General features: G+C 30.9%; 1 protein-coding gene across 1 annotated transcript in view; it reads left to right on the top strand.

The window, feature by feature from the left end:
* Nucleotides 1–20,804, top strand: part of LOC113363998 (glutathione hydrolase 1 proenzyme-like) — a 343,961-nt gene that overhangs the window by 118,668 nt on the left and 204,489 nt on the right. The window contains exons 4-6 of the mRNA XM_026606462.1: nucleotides 9,993–10,104; nucleotides 13,097–13,217; nucleotides 14,746–14,935. Coding sequence (XP_026462247.1) covers nucleotides 9,993–10,104; nucleotides 13,097–13,217; nucleotides 14,746–14,935 — 423 coding nt within the window. The remainder of the gene's footprint in view (nucleotides 1–9,992; nucleotides 10,105–13,096; nucleotides 13,218–14,745; nucleotides 14,936–20,804) is intronic.

A 20,804-nucleotide genomic window follows, 5' to 3' on the forward strand; every position in this document is an offset into this window, starting at 1 on the left:
TAAATAAAGTTTTAGTTCTAATGTTGTGTTTTGGGTATGAAAAGAAGAGTGAGACAACATGATTGCGTGGTCTATCAAAGAAATGATTGTATTGACTTTATAATTTTTGGGACAATATGACGCGTAATGAAGGTATCTCCCGGACCATGTAGTTTTTCTGTACCAATTTGTGCAAATAATGTTGTCAATTTTGTGTACAGTCACGTCTAAAAAGTTTAATTTGTTGTCGATTTGTGTTTCATGTGTGAACTGAATGCTCTTATTGTAATTGTTAAAGGTATCGATTATTATATCTGATTGTTCTTTGTCTATTATAAAAAAAGTGTCATCTACATATCTAACGTAAAAATATATTTGGAAATTTAATGTGGAGAAAACGGAAATTTCAAGGGTTTGTAAAACTAGGTCTATGATGCCAGGGGATAATGGGCAACCCATAGCAGTACCTTTGATTTGTAGATAAAAATTATTGAAACAATTAAAATAAGAGCAATTCAGGACAGTGTTAATGATGTGTTTGAAAGTGGTTATGGGCAAGTCAAACACATCATTAACACTGTCCTGAATTGCTCTTATTTTAATTGTTTCAATAATTTTTATCTACAAATCAAAGGTACTGCTATGGTTGCCCATTATCCCCTGGCATCATAGACCTAGTTTTACAAACCCTTGAAATTTCCGTTTTCTCCACATTAAATTTCCAAATATATTTTTACGTTAGCTATGTAGATGACACTTTTTTTATAATAGACAAAGAACAATCAGATATATAATAATCGATACCTTTAACAATTACAATAAGAGCATTCAGTTCACCATGAAACACAAATCGACAACAATTAAACTTTTTAGACGTGACTGTACACAAAATTGACAACATTATTTGCACAAATTGGTACAGAAAAACTACATGGTCCGGGAGATACCTTCATTACGCGTCATATTGTCCCAAAAATTATAAAGTCAATACAATCATTTCTTTGATAGACCACGCAATCATGTTGTCTCACTCTTTTTCATACCCAAAACACAACATTAGTAACTAAAACTTTATTAGAAAACGGATATCCCCTCACCCTCATCAATTCCATTACCAATAAAAGACTTTCCTATCATAAAAGTAACAATTATCAATCCATCTCCAAGTTATTCCAAGACAACAATATTAACCAACTTTTCACAGCATGCCTTACATTGAAGGCTTATTTGATTATTTTGCCAAATTACTCAAAGAAGAAAATATTTTCATTTCAGGAACAGCTCTATATTCTTTTAAAGAAATGTTTTCAAAAATTAAATCCACCACCCCTCCTAAATTCAATACTAACATAGTTTATTCCATCCCTTGCAAAAATTGTCAAAAACAATACATTGGCCAAACATCACAGTACATTCATAAGAGAATGAGACAACATGAATTAAGCGTCACTCATCATAAAAGCCGAAATTTCCAAAGTACTCTTGTTCAGCATTCCATCGAAAACTCACATAATTTCACCTTTGAACCCAATATTTTATATAGAGAGGATTGTACTTTTAAAAGACTTTTTCTGAAAGCAGTTTAATCTTTTTGAATTCGTCAAAAAGTGTTAATAAAAGATCAGATCACAATATCATTCATGACTCATATTTAAATTTTTAAACCTGATTAAAAATAATTAATCCTAATAGTTTTTGAATATGTGTATATATATACATGTATGTATGTATAATATATGTACATCCATATATATGCTTATATGTATGTTTTTGGGTATACACTATACACATACACTTGCATATGTGTTCATGTGTATAATTGTGGATACATTAATATAGATATGTGCATATGTATGTATGAGTATGTAGGTGTGCATATACATGTCATGTATGTATGTATATGTGTATATATATATGTATATATATACATAATATTTCTCAACATTTACTAAAGCAATATTTTTCCTTTTTCGTAAATACCAAACAAGAGCCATAAAAATCATTTTTGCCAAGAGTTCCGTGCTTTGTCCTTTACATCTGGCAGACAGATCCATATCAGTGTGTTTAAGTCTTGTGTAGTCGTAACATCTACAAATATCTTCCAAAAAAATCGAGTGTTTTTAACAAAAAATATTAGTGATATGGATATATAAATTATTACAGGTAAATAATTTTTGCTTCTCAATTTTATAAAAACCTTTTTAGTTAAGTCTTATTACTATCTATCCGGTACATAATCCATTCCTTTATAACAAAATTTTTTTTCTAATTAATCTGTATTGACCATTGTTAATTAATGTTAATCAGTATTTTAAAAAACATTGTATTTGACAGAATAAACCTGATGATGGAACGTACCTAGTTCCGAAACGGTATTAAACATCTTCAAAAAACAAATTGTTTTTATTATTGGATTTACTGTTCGGAAAAGAAACAATCAATATATTGAAAAAAAGCCAGGACGTATCTAGGGAATATATAGATAACAAGATAGATATATATAGATTATATATAGTTTCATATACCTATACCAGATTATATAATACAACATATAGAAATATAGAATATATTATATATCTAATATATTAGATATATATATATATATATATATATATATATATATATATCTATACATATATACTAGGGTTTGTCGGTTTTCAAAAACCAGTTTTTTGACGAAAATTATGGAATTCAAAAACCGTTTTTTTAGTGAAAAAAGTTGGTTTTCACTGTATAAATGGAAAATGACAAATATAGCAAAATATAAAAGATAGATGAAAGCGTTTTGATTCTTGAAATCATTTCGTTTCAATAGCATTTGATATCTTATCAGTCAGCAATGATTTCCAGAAAGGTTTTGTATATATTAATTTCGATTTTTATACCAGTGTATGTATTAATTTAAATGTTCTTGAAGAAGTAACTTCCTCTACTCAAACTTAAAACAAAAGAGTTTTAAACCCCAGAAGCCACAAATTAAAAAACAAAAAACAAGAATTATAATATCAGACTTTAAAAGCAATTATCATAATTTGGTCGCAAATATGAGAGTATTTTCTATTTCAGGAAATTTTGTGAGTAAACAAAGGACACGTCTAAGTGGAAATTAGATAGACGTTCTCAGTCTTTTGAAATCATATTTTATTAAACAAAAAAACAATTAGAATGTTTAAAATTAATTAATTAAAATTGCTCGGAACACACAATACCCGAGTTTAGCTTAATTGTTTTTAAAACTAAAATTGATATTAAGAAGTATGTATCAACATGTATCTAATATTATTGCTCAAAAACGCCTGAACCGATTTCAGATATTTAAAAAGCATTTGATGTATCTCGATGATGATTATCTTTTCTCAGTTTTGTGCAACGATCGGCCGAGCAGTTTCTTTGTAGTTTGGAAAAAAGTGTTAAACCTTTCGTCGACATTTAAGCTCATACTACCGAACCGATTTTAAAAATCAAAAACTGTTCGAAAGATATTAGTTGGGAATGATACTGATATGTTTTAGGTGAAAATCTACCGAGCCGTTTTCTGGTTTTTAAAAAAAATTAAGCCGATCTTCATGGAACTTTTTTTGGCGATATATATCATGGTCTTATAGAACTTACTGAAATATTACCGCCTTACGACAAGTAGTTTAATTTTAAAAATTCATCAAAGTTTGAGGAAATGAGTAGTTTTTTTGACGTTTGTTAAAAATAAAATTAGATGTTTTAGTTGGTATAACGATAGTGTACTTGGTCTTGAACATAGTAAACCATTAAAGTCCTATGGAAACTGGTTCAATTATAAAAATCGTTGATTTGTGAAAATGTGCTTTTAGAAAATACTCCGAGTTAACGTGTTCGTTCGTTTTCAATTGTATATAATAAATCCGCTCGGAATACTTCTAATCAATCATAAATTAATTTGTTTATAATTGCTTAAGTCGATTATTTACAAATATCGGTAAGTTAATGTAACTTGCCTCAAGGCTAAAAACCAATACTAACTATTTATTATTTGATTTACTGTTCGGAAAAGAAACAATCAATATATATATATATATATATATATATATATATATATATATATAGCATACGTACATATATGCTCATACAAAAAATATATATAAAAATAAAATGAAACTTACATTGAACATGGTATTTTATATCTAAAATGTGTACATATCACAGAATTTTGCACTAACATTGATACAAACAACCAGTCGATAATCATGAATTTTTGTAGTAGGAAACATAATGAGAGTTTTGATTTTCAAAACTGTGGAAAAATTAATATATTTTGGCACAGAACGGAAGCCATGCAATAGCTATAGATCCCGAGGCAATATTAACCAAATGTTGGGTAAAATTTTGTTTTAAAGGACACTAGAAGTTTTTTTTATAATCAGCGAGGCTATGTGTGAGTGAGTAAGGCTAGGTTTTTATGGTTGGAATTGACTGTGTAAAGTTAGGTAAGGTTTATATGAACGGATTTAGTTTTACTGCGTCACAATTAATTTAGCGACATTATTAAACGGATTTAGTTTGACTCAATGGAAATAAATTTAGAAACGTTATTAAGTATAACTTAGTAATTTTCCCAGAGTAAGGAGGTCTCATTACTCTTGTTAATACTATTTCTATCTAAGGTTATTAAACAAGATTCTGCAAAGCGTCTCTGAATTGTGTTTCGTTCGTGATAGAGAATACGGGCATTATACAAGTTAAATGTGTGTTCGAAATTTTTGATATAGTCTGTAATCATGGTTTGGTTTTGGTTGGGGTTTATAGAATTATTGTCATGCAGATTAGACGTGCTGATTAGCTTTTGCTAAAGGCAGGTCTAGCAGTTCCGAAGATACGGGGCAAAAAATGCGAAAAACGATAACTCAGTTTTTAAGAGAACGGAGCGTCCGATTTTAATAATTCAACAAACATTTTACTTGTATTGACAAGACGAAGAACTGATTACATGTTTGAGAAGGCAGGTCTAGCGGTTAGGTACTCTCAATAAAAATAAGTTAAAAAAATATCATTTGGCGGTCAAAAATGTTTATTGGACATATTTACATCAAATTATCAGATATTTTATAGAGATTTTAATAACGTGTACACATTTTGTGTAATTTTTTTTGGGTTCTGTACCAAGATTTTTAATTGCGGTTCCAGCAAGTTTCAGCAATTTGCCTTAAGGCACGATGCCATGCACCTCACTAGTTGAATTATTCCAATCGGTTGATCGGTGTTCCCGAAATCGTCTGCAAAAATTTGTATCCGCACACACACACATACACACATACACATATACACAAGCAATAAAAATATCAATTATGACATCGACGACAATGTTTCTTAATGTCTATAATATATGTCTGAAAAAAGGGGGTTTTCCAAGAAAATGGAAACAGCAAAGATTAGTGCTCCTTCCCAAAGGAAGAGAACCACCAGACTAGATGAACTATCATTCCGATATGCATGCTGGATACAGCGGGTAAAATTTTTGAAAAAATAGTTCACCAAATAATAGATGCAGTAGTTGACTCACCCATAGCAGACAATCAGTATGGTTTTTATAACGGGCGATCAACTATCGATGCTACAAACTTGGTAGTTAATACCGCGAAGAAAGTAATTGCTGGAATCAGATTGAAGAGAGGTGCAAAAAAGTACTGTCTTGTAGTTACATTTGATATAAAAATGCCTTGAATTCTGCAAACTGGAATTGCATTATGAATGCACTCCCTGACAAGAACTTGCCAGTATACTTCTGCAATAAAATCGCAAGCTACTTTATAGAGAGAATTCTAATGTACAATTTACGCGATGGTACAGAAGAATATAATATAACAGGAAGTATGCCGCAAGGCTTTGTTCTAGGCTCTTTGCTGTGGAATATTATGTATGATGGTCATTTGAGACTTGAGATTCCAGCATGTGTGAAACTAGTAGCATATGCAGACGGTGTAGCCATACTAGTTGTCTCCAAACAAATTGATGAGACCGTAAGTCTATTTGACATAACCTTTAGAAAAATTCATTGCTGGATGGGAACAGTGAACTTCCAATTAGCACAACAAAAAAATGAAGCTGTTCTTATCATGAATAGAAAAACAATAGATATCATCAAGCTAAAGATAGGAAATCTAGAGATTAGGTCAAAACCTAACAACTGCTACTTTGGCATAATACTTGATGCTCGATTGAATTTCAATCAACAGGTGGAACACGTTAGTGATAAGGCGTCAATAGTTAGGACGAGACATGCTCCACTGATGCCTAATGTTGGAGGCCCTAAACAAACCTAAAAGATATTACTATCATTATTTGTTACTTCGGTGCTTACATATGGTATCTCCATATGGGCTTATGCTCTCAAAACTCAAAAATCGAGGAGAATGGCAGGACCTATATATCGTCTGAGTGCTTTAGGAATTGCTTGCGCGTTTCGCACAATATCGGAGAAAGCAGTGTGCGTCATTTCAGTAACTATGGCACTCTTAGTCTTAGCAGAGGAAAGACGGATAATTTACTATCGAAGGCATCAACAACTGAGTCCTGAAAGGTTGAGAATAGAAGAACGGCAGAACTGCATTGATCGATTGCAGCAACTGCGGGCTGTCGCAGTGAAGAGCAGATGGACGCATCGTCTCTTTTCAAACATCAAAGTCTGTCCAAATCGTATGTATAGAGAAGTGAATTATTACACTACGCAAATGCTTTCTGGGCACGGCTGTTTTCGAGCCTACCTACATCGCTTCAAGCTCGCCGGATTGCCCATTTTGTTTCGGCGAAATCGAAAATGCTGAACACGTGTTCTTTGTGTGCCCGCGATTTAGTGCTCTACGGGACGATATAGAAGAGATATTGAGGCAAAGAATTACTCCAGGTACTGTTGTTGAAGTGATGCCGACAACTGAAGCTGCTTGGAACGCCATTGACAGAAGTAATGCCCAGCGGCAGTTTTCAAAATAAAACTATACAAAAAAAGTTCAAAATAAATTATACATATTAATATATTATCTTATATATAAAAATGGAGCTCTCGATCAAATGATTCAGTAAAACTCGAAAACGGCTAAACCGATTTGGCCAGTCTTAGACTTGAAAAATTTGTGCCAATCCAGAGAAGGTCCAAAAAGTGAGAAATTATTTCAAACCCGCGTAGAAACTTTACAATGAAATTCTGTAATCAATGCATCAAGAGCGGGGCTTGCTTACTTGCCGCTGTCAAACCTATTGGCACCTGGGATTTATGCTCCTACGACAAAAAGTACGCTTGTTTTGGCCCGAGAATGGATGCAAGTGTCTCCAATGATCTCTTATTGTGGAGACACAAAAATGTTGATCCAGATGAGCCTTGTGGTGATCCTCCTCAGGACGACTCAATTTTACTGGCACAGTAGCTATATGCCTTTTACCTTCCAAGTAGATGTAATTTTTTGGAAGTAACCGAAGGTATGTGCCACTTTTTGATATTTAAGGCCTGCCCGTGGGCCCTCGATTGCATTACTCGGATTGTAAATACACTTGTTATTGAACGATGTGCACTCTACGATGTCTGGCACAAGACTGATTCAAAAATATGAGTATAGTGTTGGATAACTAATGCAACTTCTGCAATATTTGGTAGAATTATAGTCGTACCAACTATGAGAAACTTAGTTGGTTAAAATTTAATTTGAAAATTTTTGGTGAACAGCACTTGATTTAAAATGGCTTCCCACACAATATCATGCAAATGACAGATGATTACTACTCATATGTCAAATGGTTTTGACAAGTTAAAACAGATTATGTTCTGAAATGATATAGGGTGTTGTATGAAATGATATAAGTTGTTGGTTAGTAGTTGCTCGGTTGATCTACACTGTCTCCAGGATACAGATTGTCCATTCCTTGGTCCACGCCGTTACTAGTAAGTTACAGATAGTAGAGCCAGTTGTAGCTTTCTTGGTCCAACCTTTCAATAGTGTGTAGAATCCTCTCAACTCCTGGCCTGGTGTCGTGGGCAGAGCAGTAAGTTGTAATATAATGTGATAAAAACTGGTAGTAATCTCCTCGGAACCGCGAGCACTTTATTCAGGTATAGGCTGAAAGAGTTCTCTACGCAAATATAATTGAAACACTGAATTTAGTTGACTGTCACTTTTATTTAAATCTTCAATTATACTTTTAACTCATCAACGGACATAAATTCGTGTTAAGACATACTCTAGACTCTCTCTTAAGACTCACTAAATTCGATGAACGATCACTATTCTATTTATTAGGTATAGGACGTGACACATGTGCACTTTGATTGTTCATAAAAACGGCACGAATTGCATTATTACACAATAGTGTATCAGTGTTAGATAGTGTTGTCATCCTTTAAATTTTAAAATTTAATTATTATTGAAAATATATATTTTTAAATGCTAATAAGAATGCTTATTTTTATTTTATATAAAGTTTTTATTTAATTCTCTAGTGACCAATTTATTTCACTGCGTTTTGTATTCATTTTTGACACATCCAATTTATTTCAAAAGCTGTGCTGTAAAAGTACTTATTGGTTTAATGCAAAAATTTGAAAATTTTGTATAAGCTCAGTAGTTTTATTTACAATTATACACAAAATCCTGAATCCAAAAAGAATCTGAAAAACTTGAAACGTAATCAATAAGTCGAAAGACCAAAAAAAACTTGGATGGATTATACTATGTTTTCTATAGAAAGTGTATAAATCTTCGTTTGATTGTATTGACAAAATATAAACAAACTAATGGGGTTTATTGTTTTTATAATACTTCATTATATATAGCATTCAAACAACACATCCTTATACACTTAAAGTATTAATATTTTTTATTCTATAGAAATTGTTTAGAATATACCTTACTTAGCAAAACAACGTTTGCCGGGTCAGCTAGTATATATATATATATATATATATAATTTTGTTTCTGGCGAAAAATGAATATATAGTCAAAAAAAAATTAGGGGAGAGCGGGGTTTAAAACTTTGCGGATAAAAGGTTCACTACCAAAATTTCAAAAACAAGTAAAGTGAGAAATATTTTAACAACAACATTAGAAAAAATAATTTTTGTTTAATTTTTAATTTCCGGTAGGGCAAGTTATAATAAACGCAAAAAAAACGGAAAATTTTTATATATCTTTACGTTTCAAACCTTCTGAACATTTTGGCATACCTTAGAAAAAATGGATGTATGTGTGTGTGCGTGCGGATACAAATTTTCGTCGACGATTTCGGGAATACGGATGAAGTAATTTGAATAATTCAAAAAACGGTGCCAAAAACGGTAACTCAGTTTTTAAGAGAACGGAGCGTCCGCTTTGACATTTCGTCTCTATGCAGTTAAAGCAGTACGATTGCTTTGAAAAAAAAGTACAGAATTTCCAAAAATGTCAAAATAAAGGAAATATCTTTTTTTTTAAAAAGTAATTTTTTGTCAAATTTATAATTTCTCAAAAATCTAATTTTTTGGTACTGGAAGTTCCAGCAATTTGCCTTAATGCACGATGCCATGCGCCCCACTAGTTAAATTTTTAATTCAACCTTCAAATATAGGTAAGGTAAAAGTAAAAGTAAAAATAGCACTAGAATAAAGGTAAAGGTAGATCTAGAATAAAGGTAAAGGTAAAGCTGGAGTAAAGGTAAAGATAGCGCTAGAGTAAAGGTAACTGTAATATGTTTCCAATTGAAAATTAGCCCATCTCGGGCACTGCGATGTGAAATAGAGATGGGTAAATAATCACGCTATTTCTTTCTAAAGGTAAAGGTAGAGCTAGAATAAAGGTAAAGGTAGAGCTAGAGTATTTTAGACATTTCTAAAATGTAAAGCTATATATATATATATATATATATATATATATATATAATGTTATGTGTTAGATGTCCTACAAATAATTCTCTCCCAGCATTAAAAGTTTATAGTCAAAATTGACTGAAACAATTATTTCTATTTTAAAAAAAGCTTGCAATAAATAGCAGTAGGTTTTTGATATTAAATTATTTTTTAGAGATATTCTACAGCGTGGTGGTTCGGCGGTGGATGCTGCGATCGCTTCCTTATTTTGCAATGGAATCGTTAACCAACAATCCATGGGCCTTGGTGGAGGATTCATGATGACGGTAAGTGGAAGTAATAACTCGCAAGTGTTATTAGTAATTAAATAAACTTAATTTGTTGAAAATCGAAAAATCTCATATTGGTGACAAAAATGAGTAAAACCAAATTATATTGGTTTAGTAGGCTTTATTCATTTATATGGCTATATTATAAAAAAGGTTGTAATAAGGGATTGCAAGAATAAGCAGATCTTATATTTATCCTTTTCCTAATAGCGTAGAGAGGGATTTACATGTTCGGGGGTAATAAATCTTCCATCGATATCTCAGAAATCAGTAATGTTAAGAATTTTTTAACAACAATATTTGAAAGTAGAGGAAAAAGATGTCATAACAAAATTATTTTCTTTTGTTGTTTTTTTGTGAGGACTATAGTTTAGTTTACAAGGCAAATTGCTGGAACTTTCCGTACCACAATTAAATATTTGAGCAAAAAAATAGTTATCAATAAATTCTGATCAATGATTAATAACAATTGTTTTAAATGTTTTTAAAAATATAATTATAATTACTATATATTTATTCGTTCATATAATATACAGTGACGATGACGATCTTATCACTCAAAACTCAAAATTAAGAAGGAATGCTTAAAGAATCCATCTGAGGATGTATTTCTTACGAGTAGAATAATGCGTATGAAGATTTGTTTGAACTGTAAAGTGAACTCTAAAGATCTTGGTACGGAACCCAAGAAATTGTAATAAAATTTGTTCTTATTATTAAAATATCTATAAAATATCTGCTAACTTATTGTGAATATGTATAATGATCATTTTAGTCCGCCAAATATAAATTTTTTACTTTTTGTTCTCTATTTTTAATCATTCAAATCGGGCGCTCCGTTACCACAAAAACTGTATTACTAGTTTTGGCACTTTTTGTCCCGTATCCTCGAAACGGCTGAAATATCGTCACCAAAAGCTAATTAGCACGACTTCTCATCAGTAGGAATCTAATGTTGTTTGAATTATCTAAATCGGTTGATCCATTCGCCCGAACACACACACCCACACATACACACATACATCCACTTTTTCTAAGGTATGCCAAAACAAAAACCTTGCAAATGTGAAGATATGCAAAAAATTTTATTTTCAATTTGTTTGCGATTACTATAACTTACCCTACGGAAAGTAAATATACATTATCGAATTGTTTTGTAAGATGTATTGTTATTTTTGAGTTAGATTTAACCGCTTTTTTATATAACCTCTATAAAAGATTACACGTGAATGGGGTAAAAAAACAACAACTGAAAATGGGTGTAAAAATAAAAAAATATCGAATAAAAATGTAAATTAAGGTAAATAAAGCAATTTGCAATTTTTAGATAAATCAAATAAATTGTCATTTCAAATCTGCGGATGAATATTTCTGACAAAATACCAGATCAAGTTTTTTAATATTGATATCTCTGTAAACAATGAATTTATGAAATATATATTTTGCATTGGTTGAATTATGTAACTATTGTTTTATAAAATCCCCTTAAAATTAAGATAAGACATTGGACCTGTTTGGCCGCTGGCCGTCCCCGCTTACACATTTCTAAAAAATACATTTCTTCAATGATGATGTAGCTGGGAGTTTTACTGAACATAGTCAGATAATTATTCTTTTGATATGTATTATTTGTTGTAATATAATTGGTTTGGTTTTTACAATATAAGTCAAATTGGATCTTTGTGCCCCGCTCTACCTCGTCCTTTTTAACTTCCCGTAGGATAAGTTATAGTAATGGACCGAAAATCAAAAATAAAAATGTTTGCATATATTCAAGTTTTGAAGGTTTCTGAACATTTTGGCATACCTCAGAAAAAATCGTTGTTTTTTTGTATAGCGAAGAAAATTCTTTTATGCATCCCAGACTGTTATTTTGTCTGGGTATGTAGGACCCAAAACCGCCCTGGTTTGATACCGACTAAAACCTCTGCTCTGCCCTTGCCTGGGGTCCCTACGGAAACCGCCGTTAGGCATTACTTCGTCGAGGATCTAGAATGTTATAATTCTTAACTTTATATCATACTCATGTTTTAAATGGGCGTTATCCCATTCGCCCTTTCTGTTTCCATAGAACGCAGGTCAATTAGCACATCTCACGCAAATCTGTCTATAGCGTTCCAAGCAGCCTCAGTTGTCAGCTTCACTTCAACAACAGTATCTGAAGTAATTCTTCGCCTCAATATCTCTTCTACATCGTCACGTAGAGCTACATTCACTGCTACATTCCACAGTTGCTGCAATCGCTCAGTGCTGTTCTGCCGTTCTTCTATTCTAAACTTTTCAGGACTCATTTGTTTTAGAAAAAATGGATGTGTGTGTGCGTGTGTTTTGTATGTCCGCATTTTTTCAGCAACCGATTTGAATGGTTCAAAAAACATTTGATTCCTATTGATAGGGAGATGTGCATATTAGTTTTTGGCAAAGGCAGGTCCAGTCATTACGGAGATATCGAGCAAGGAGTGCAGAAAATAGAAATCGAGTTCATGAGAGAACGAAGTATCCGATTGGAATGATCTAAAAAACATTCAATTCGTGATGACAAGGAGAAGTGGTGATTAGTTGTTGGCAAAAGCAGGTCCAGTCGTTTCGGAGATACGAGCAAAATGTTCAAAAAACAACATTTTTTGAGAGAACTAAGCATCCGATTTAAATGATTCAAAAAACTTTCTGCTTATGTTGACAAAACGATTGCTTTTAGGAAAAGATTTTTTTTTTTAATTTTCAAAAAATATTTTGTTTGAATATCGAAAAGCCGCTTATATACCTCAAATAAATAATTTTAACTTTGCTATTCAGTTCATAACTTTTTCATAAATATTAGACAATGTCCTTCATTTTAAATTCGATTGATTGAGTTTTGTTTATTTTTTTTCTGTTGCGTGACGTGATGAGTAACAGTAAGGAAAAACAATGTGCTTTAATTTGATACAGTTTATTTTTCGTATCCTGCAAACATTTCAATAATATTAAATAAGTATATAATCTATAGGTCTACACCAGAGCCACCAGGACAGCAGTAACACTGAACGCCCGAGAAATGGCTCCAGCCGCAGCCCATAGAGACATGTACGAAGGAGAGTCGAAGAAAGGTCAAGCTCACAAAGGTAGAGGTAAACGTTCTCCTTGCTTACCTTAAATCATCTTCCAATCCGATGCAATTCCTTTATCACAGCCAATTATCATTTCTTCCTTATTCTTTATGATATAATAAAGTACTATAGGATCAAGTTATAGTAATTATCGTATTTTTTTTTTAAAAAAAAATCCAATATATCTTTAAGTTTCCAAGGTTTTTCAACATTTTGCAATACCTCAGAAAAAATGATGTATGCGTGTATGAATACAATTTTTTGTAAACGTTTCCAGAAGCACAAATCAACCGATTTGAATGGTTAAAAAAACATTCGATTTGTATCGAAAAATAAAACGTGCTGATTAGTTTTTGACAAAGGCAGGTTCATCAGTTTATAAGGTACCCAGTAAACACCGTGTGATGTGAGCGTCGGCAGCAATCTGAAATCCACAAACATTCCTTCAGCGCTGTTTGCTACCGCCGCCCGGTGTTTACTTGGTAAGGGCATAAAGGGCCAAAAATTGCAAATCAGATCGCTGCGCCTGATTTGAATGCTTCAAACGACATTCTACTTGTATTAAAATTGCGATGTAAATCTCTCCTCCATCAGAATTACCCAGCGTGCATTTTGTTATTGGTCGCTTTCAGTTTGCTTACTTGCTAGGTATGGTGTTATTAATAGTTTTATGCGTTGAGTAAAATTTAAATCTATATTATTTTTATAGCTAATTTTATATTAATTTTCCGGTAAGATATACCTTATTATTAGTAAAGTTGGATTCTTTGTTTCAAACAAACGAATTTGGGCGCACAGATCAACTTATTTGAATAATCAAAAAAAAAAATAGATTCCTACTGATGGGATGATGTGCTAAATTTTGGTAAAGACAGGTCCATCCATTTCGAAGATAGAAATGAAAGTGTGTAAGAGAACTAAGCATCCCCTCTGAATGTTCAAAAAAACTTTTTGCTTATATTGACGAAATGATTATTCCTGGGAAAAGCAACATTTTTTTGATTCAGGTTTTACATGATCAAAAACAATTTTTTTTGAATATCGAAAATAAATCGAAATACGAATGAAAGCATAATTTACGCCTTTCTTCCTTGTTTATTGATTTGTTTAATTTTGCATTCTTTTGTATTCTTGTATATTTGTTAGTTAAATTTGAATTCATTTATATCGAGTTTATTCCTCAGTAGACTTCTATTTTTCTCTCGAGGCGATATTTAGTTTGAACACCAGTAGGGTTTTTGTCAAGCCTAAATTGTTTTTTATTGTCACTAGAGTTTTCTCTTTCATTTCATTAAATTGAATTCGCTTGTTAATAGTGTATTATTGTTTTTAATCAAGTTGAAATTTTGTTTGATGCCGTCGTGCACAAGATATTTTTTTCTCGATATAAGTCTGATCTAGTTCGTTTTCACAATAACAGGCAGTGGATCTTTCTTTTCCTTTTTATATATCGCACTATATACTTAGGATTGATAAGTAAGAATGTGATAGTTCATCAACGTAAATCTAACATTTTACAAAGACTATTCCTTTGAACTTTCCAATATAGGCCCGCTATCAATAGCTGTCCCTGGTGAGCTGGCTGGGTATTGGGAAGCTCACAAACGTTTCGGCGTTTTACCATGGGAGGAAATTGTGAGACCGGTGTTGAAATTGTGCGATACTGGATACAACATGTCTAGGGCTCAATGGAGCGCACTGGATGCCAACCATGGAGTAAAAGATGATGAAACAATAAGGTCAGTCAAGTTATAGGAAATTTACTTCTACTTTTGGTATTCCTTTTTATTTCAAGGATTTTTATGATTATGTAATAATCATTATATTTTTATAGAGCACGTATCGCAAGATTTCTGTCTCAAAAAGTCCAACTCATCCAATGACATGTTTTTTGTTTGTTATATAAAATGATGAGAGCAATGCGCAGCTTTTCTTATTTTATTATATATATATATATATATATATATATATATATATGATATTTTTGTCGACGTTGATACATATTTGTAATATTTTTGCAACCCGATTATGATTATGGATTACTGATTGATGACACACATCAAGTGTCGAAACGTTTAATGGAATAAATAATTTTGTTATTTAATCTTTTTTTAATTCGACGGTTGGGCTGCCAAAATATTACAATATATATATATATATATATATATACATATATACCCCAGTAGAAATATATCTGAGCTGGAAGTGTTTTTAATACAAGCTAAATATGTAAACGCGTAGCCAATGTTAGAAATGTTTAGCCAGCGTTCACAATGTGCGATTAATATGAGCTGTATATGAGACGACAAATATTAGATTTACATGAATTTTCCATATTGGTAAATGTGCGATAATTATGAGTTCTATATGAGTCGCTGATTATATATTTTACATATGATTTTTCCATATTGCTGAATGTGGGCTATATATGACATGCTGAATATGAGTTTTAAATGGTTTATTCATATTGCTCAATATAAGCTGTGTACTAATATTGTAGGATTTGAAATATAGAATTATTCACATACAAATCATTTAAGATTTCGTTAATAAAAAACGAATGTGGAATACGTTTTTTCTTGTATTGCTCAATCGGGAAGGAAAATATGGTTTATCATTTTGTAGAATCGGTATGGAATAAATAAATATACTTTTTTGTAAAATCTGCTTTCCGAAATTATTAATCATATAATATAATATATCTATTTGTGTTTTATATCGTTCCATGAAACTTTCATGCATAGACATATCACATGCATAGACATATTATCATAATAATATTATATATCTTCATAAAGTTATGTTCAAATATAATATTATAAAATATGTTTTGCCATTGATAAAATTTAAAATAGTAACAATATAATTCAAATATTATTACTACAAATATTAAATACAATATTAGCCGCAGTTATATTTAAATTATTATTATCGAAAATATATAAAAATAAATTTGCGCTTGACAAAATATTGTGGATTCAATCGACAAAATATTGTCGATTATTCTCAGCCCGTATCCTTTTTATCAATGTGTGCGTGGCACATAAAGGGATGCTAGCTAGCCGACAAGATGCGAACCTCTTGTGCAGAAATGCGGCTCTCTCTTTCTGCCCAGCTGCGTTCAGTTATGGCCAAATACAGCAGTTATGTTTGGTAAATAAATCGGTAACGATTTATTAACCAAAATTAATAAGTTTATTAATTTTTAAACTATTACACTTCGTAAAATATTCGGCAGAGATTGTGACCTGATTTTTGACTCACTAGCCTAGCATAAAAACTTCGCCGTTTATTATGTATATATATATATATATATATATATATATAAATATATATTTATTTATATATATACTAGCTGACCCGGCAAACGTTGTTTTGCTAAGTAAGTTCTTTTATAAACAATTTCTAGAGTATCTAAAAAATTAATACTTTTTGTGTAAGGATGTGTTGTTTGAATTGCTATATACAATGAGGTATTATAGAAATAATAAACCCCATTAGTTTGTATATATTTTATTAATACAACCAAACTGAAAGTTTTATACACTTTCTATAGAAAACATGGCATAATTCAATCCAAGTCTTTGTTGGTCTTTCGACTTATATAGTCATTACAAATTCCATTTAATCGATTATTGAATGCGTTTCAAATTTTTTGAAATTTTTTTTGAATTCTGTTTTTGTGTATAATTGTAAATAATACTATTGAGCTTATACAATTTTTCAAATTTCTGCGAGGAGAGATACAAAATGATTTAGGTATCTCTTCTTTGACCTGCTTTTTGAAAAGTTTCTAGTAATATTCGATGAATAAAAGTAAATTTAATAAAAAGTATATATGTAGAACAGGGCAAGGCACAAAGGTCCAATTTGACTTTAAGCAAATATAAATTTTATTATGAAAATCAAACCAATTACATCACAACAAATGACACATTTCAAATGAACAATTATCTGACTACATTCAGTAAAACTACCAGCTACTTCATCATTGTAAAAATGTGCTTTTTTGCTGTCCTTCAAAAATTTGTTATCTAGACATTTTTACCCCATAGACGGGGTAAGTTGGAATGGCCAGGTGGCAAGCAGGTCTAATGTCATATTTTAATTTCAAAGGTATTTTACAAAATAATTACATTTTCAACTAATTGCTAGAAAACTACCAATGGAAGAAAATACTTTTACTATGGATCTTCAAAGATTACCATTTATCTCCCAATACCAAAGTCATAAGAGTCAAGGTTATAGCTGATTATACATATTTTTCCCTTTACATTCAAATACTGTTGTTAAACAATGCTTAGCTTTACTGGTTTTTGACACTTCGGTCGTGGATCTTCATATATTACTATCCATTCTTGAATAAATTCAGGAAATTATAACTGGAAATAAGCTATTCGACAAAATGTTCCTTTGATCGATTCCAAATTTAGGTTCTAAATCTGAATAATCTAGAAAAGGTTTTATAAATACCAATGAGTACATAATTATACAAATGAGTTTTTTCAGAGCATTGTGTTTGAGAAAAATATGATTTGTCAACCTTACTGACTTTTATAGTTCGCTTCACTGTTTATACGAATGGGCAATGGCGCTATCATTATATTATAATTGTTAATTATTTATTTAAAATAAATAATTTTATTATTAATTCCTTACAAATATTGAATTGTCATCCATACGTGATTACATAGCTGTCATTTGCTTATTGTTATTCCAAGTCGAACGGGATAAAAGGTATCCTATGTCCTTCTCCTGGCTCTGGACCAACTTTTACCAACTTTACCAAAGCCAATTTTCAGTTAAATCCGTTCAGCCTTTTTGAGTTATAAGTTCTGACGATATATCTCCAGAATGCACAAACCGAGTTCGACAATTTTGCATTTGCTGGAAAGGTCTGGGGCTCCGTGAGGTTTATAGCTGGGTTATAATATATGAGAACCAAAAACTTATATTCTATCACTATAGTTAACTTAAGGTAGTCGATTACTTCAATTAGACCTTTTTATTGTTGAATCAAAGCACATTTGCTGATAATTTATATATGCAAATTAGTTGTAAACACCTGAAACATTTTATAAGATATGTATAAAGATATTACAAATTAACAACAATTAATGTATAACTATTTACATTTTTATTACAAATTTTGAGGTTATGTCAAGAAACTATATTTCAGAATATTTTTTTTTATTGATTTGTTGATGATTATGCTTATTGCTGATATATAATATAAACACCTCAAATACTCTATTTAAATACGTATAAACAAATATACATAAATACCTAATTATATAAATAATTACATTCCCATTTTCAAGAAATAAATTTCCCCATCGTTCATCTAGCATCGCTTGCTATTATTAAGAATTAATTTATTTGCCACTTTGTATTAATTTTCCGTGGCGATTAAAATATTTATATTATTCACGTAATAATTTTCAAATAATGGTCATTAAGAAATGCATATTAATATATTTGTATCAAAACAGACACACCGAATGACAGTTGACAATCGAATGTAAATGTCATGGATGAAATCATTGATAGTATCATAGATTGAATAAACTACATGGATAGTTTAAAAATAATTAATTTTGAATTAGAATGAAATAAAGGGATAAAAAGTATCCTAAGTCCTTCTCCTGGCTCTAAACTACCTCCCTGCCAATTTTCATCTAAATCGGTTCAGCCGTTCGTGAGTTATAAGTGTTAGCACATAAAGCGATCCTCTTTTATATATATATATATATATATATATATATATATAATTTTTTATATGTATAATTATATATATATATATATATATATATATATATATATATATAATTTTTTATATGTATAATTATTATATATATATATATATATATATACTAGCAAACCCGGCGAACTCCGTTTCGCCACCGTTTGTTTTATATTTGAAAAGGAAAAATTTGATCAGGAAGGAAAACCCGACTTATTTTTATATATATATATAGAAGATAATCTATTTGCAATTATTTAAAACAATTATTGATTATTTTTATTACTCGAATTTTTAATTACGGTGCGTGAAGTTCCAGCAATTTGCATTAGGGTACGATGCCATGCACCACTAATTTTCTTGGCTATAAACCTTGCGGAGCCCGAGACCTTTGCAACGAATGCAAAATTGTCGAAATCGGTTCGTGCGTTCTGGAGTTATTTCGTCAGGAAGGAAAACCCGACTTATTTTTATATATATAGAAGATATATATATATATATATTAGGGTGGTCCTTAGAATGGTCATTTTCGAATTTCCTTGCTCCCAGGGGCTCAAATGGTTCCAAATTGATAAAAAACAATTCTCTGAAAGTTGTAGCTCTTAATATTAACGTTTAGATAGAGCGCAATTCAATCAAAGTTTTGTATGGAAATAGCATGGAAAAATTTTAAAAATGTTTTTTAGATGTAATTTAGCGAACAAATGAATGAATAAAACTCATTCATTTGTTGCTAAGTTATACCTAAAACATTTTTTTTAACTTTCAAAATTTTTTCCATGCTCTTTCCATAAAAACTTTCACAGAATTGTTTTTTTATCTATTTGGAACCATTTGAGCCCCTGGGAGCAAGGAAATTCGAAAATGACCATTTTAAGGACCACCCTAATACATATATATATATATATATATATATATATATATATCATTAATAATTTATAGATTACGTTTTTAAAGGAACGTGAAAACAGGCTAACTATCATTAAAGACGCTGGAAAATGTTATAATAGATGTACTGCCTGGTATCTATTTACTGATATCTATTTCCGCATAAATAATTAAATATATATATATATATATATATATATATATATATATTTATATATGTAACTTATATATAAAAATGGAGCTCTCGATCAAATGATTCGGTAAAACTCGAAAACGGCTAAACCGATTTGGCCAGTCTTAGTCTTGAAAAATTTGTGCCAATCCAGAGATGGTCAGAAAGGTGAGATATTATTTCAGAATCGCGTAGAAACTTTACATTTTTAATTTGAAAATTTGTGTAGAAGCGTAATTTAAATAAAACAATGGACGGTGGCTAATACGTGAAATGTCAAACGTTTTTTACAGATGATGTTCAATTACGTTCAATAGGTTGTTTTACATGAATATTATTTAATTATGATTAAATTGTGGTAGGTAGTTTTGTTTGCAGTTTCATTTATATACAAAAACGTTAGTAAACGGGCTGCAAGTGTTATTAGAAACTAAACTTTTTTGCAAGTTAATATGAAAATGCACTTTTTGGCATATTTTTCTCAAACACGGTGCTCTGATAGATCTCACTTGTTTAATTATATACTCATTGGTGTTTATAAAATATTTTCAAAATTTAAAACCTAAATTTGGTATCGATCAAAGGGGCATTTTGCCGAATAACATTTTTCCAGTTATAATTTTGCAGAATTTATCGAAGAATAGATAGTAATATATGAAGGTCCGGGGTTAAAAAGGTCCACCAGCAATGTGTCAAAAACCAGTAAAGTTAAGTATTGTTTAAAAAAGAATTGAAAAGTAGAGGGAAAAAGATGTATAACCAACTATAACCTTGATTCTGATGACTTTACTATCTCGAGATAAAC

This window comes from Ctenocephalides felis, unplaced genomic scaffold, assembly GCF_003426905.1.
Source record: "Ctenocephalides felis isolate EL2017-DRISC unplaced genomic scaffold, ASM342690v1 CF-g0.4_SCAFFOLD_00845, whole genome shotgun sequence".
Classification (NCBI taxonomy): Eukaryota; Metazoa; Arthropoda; class Insecta; order Siphonaptera; family Pulicidae; genus Ctenocephalides; species Ctenocephalides felis.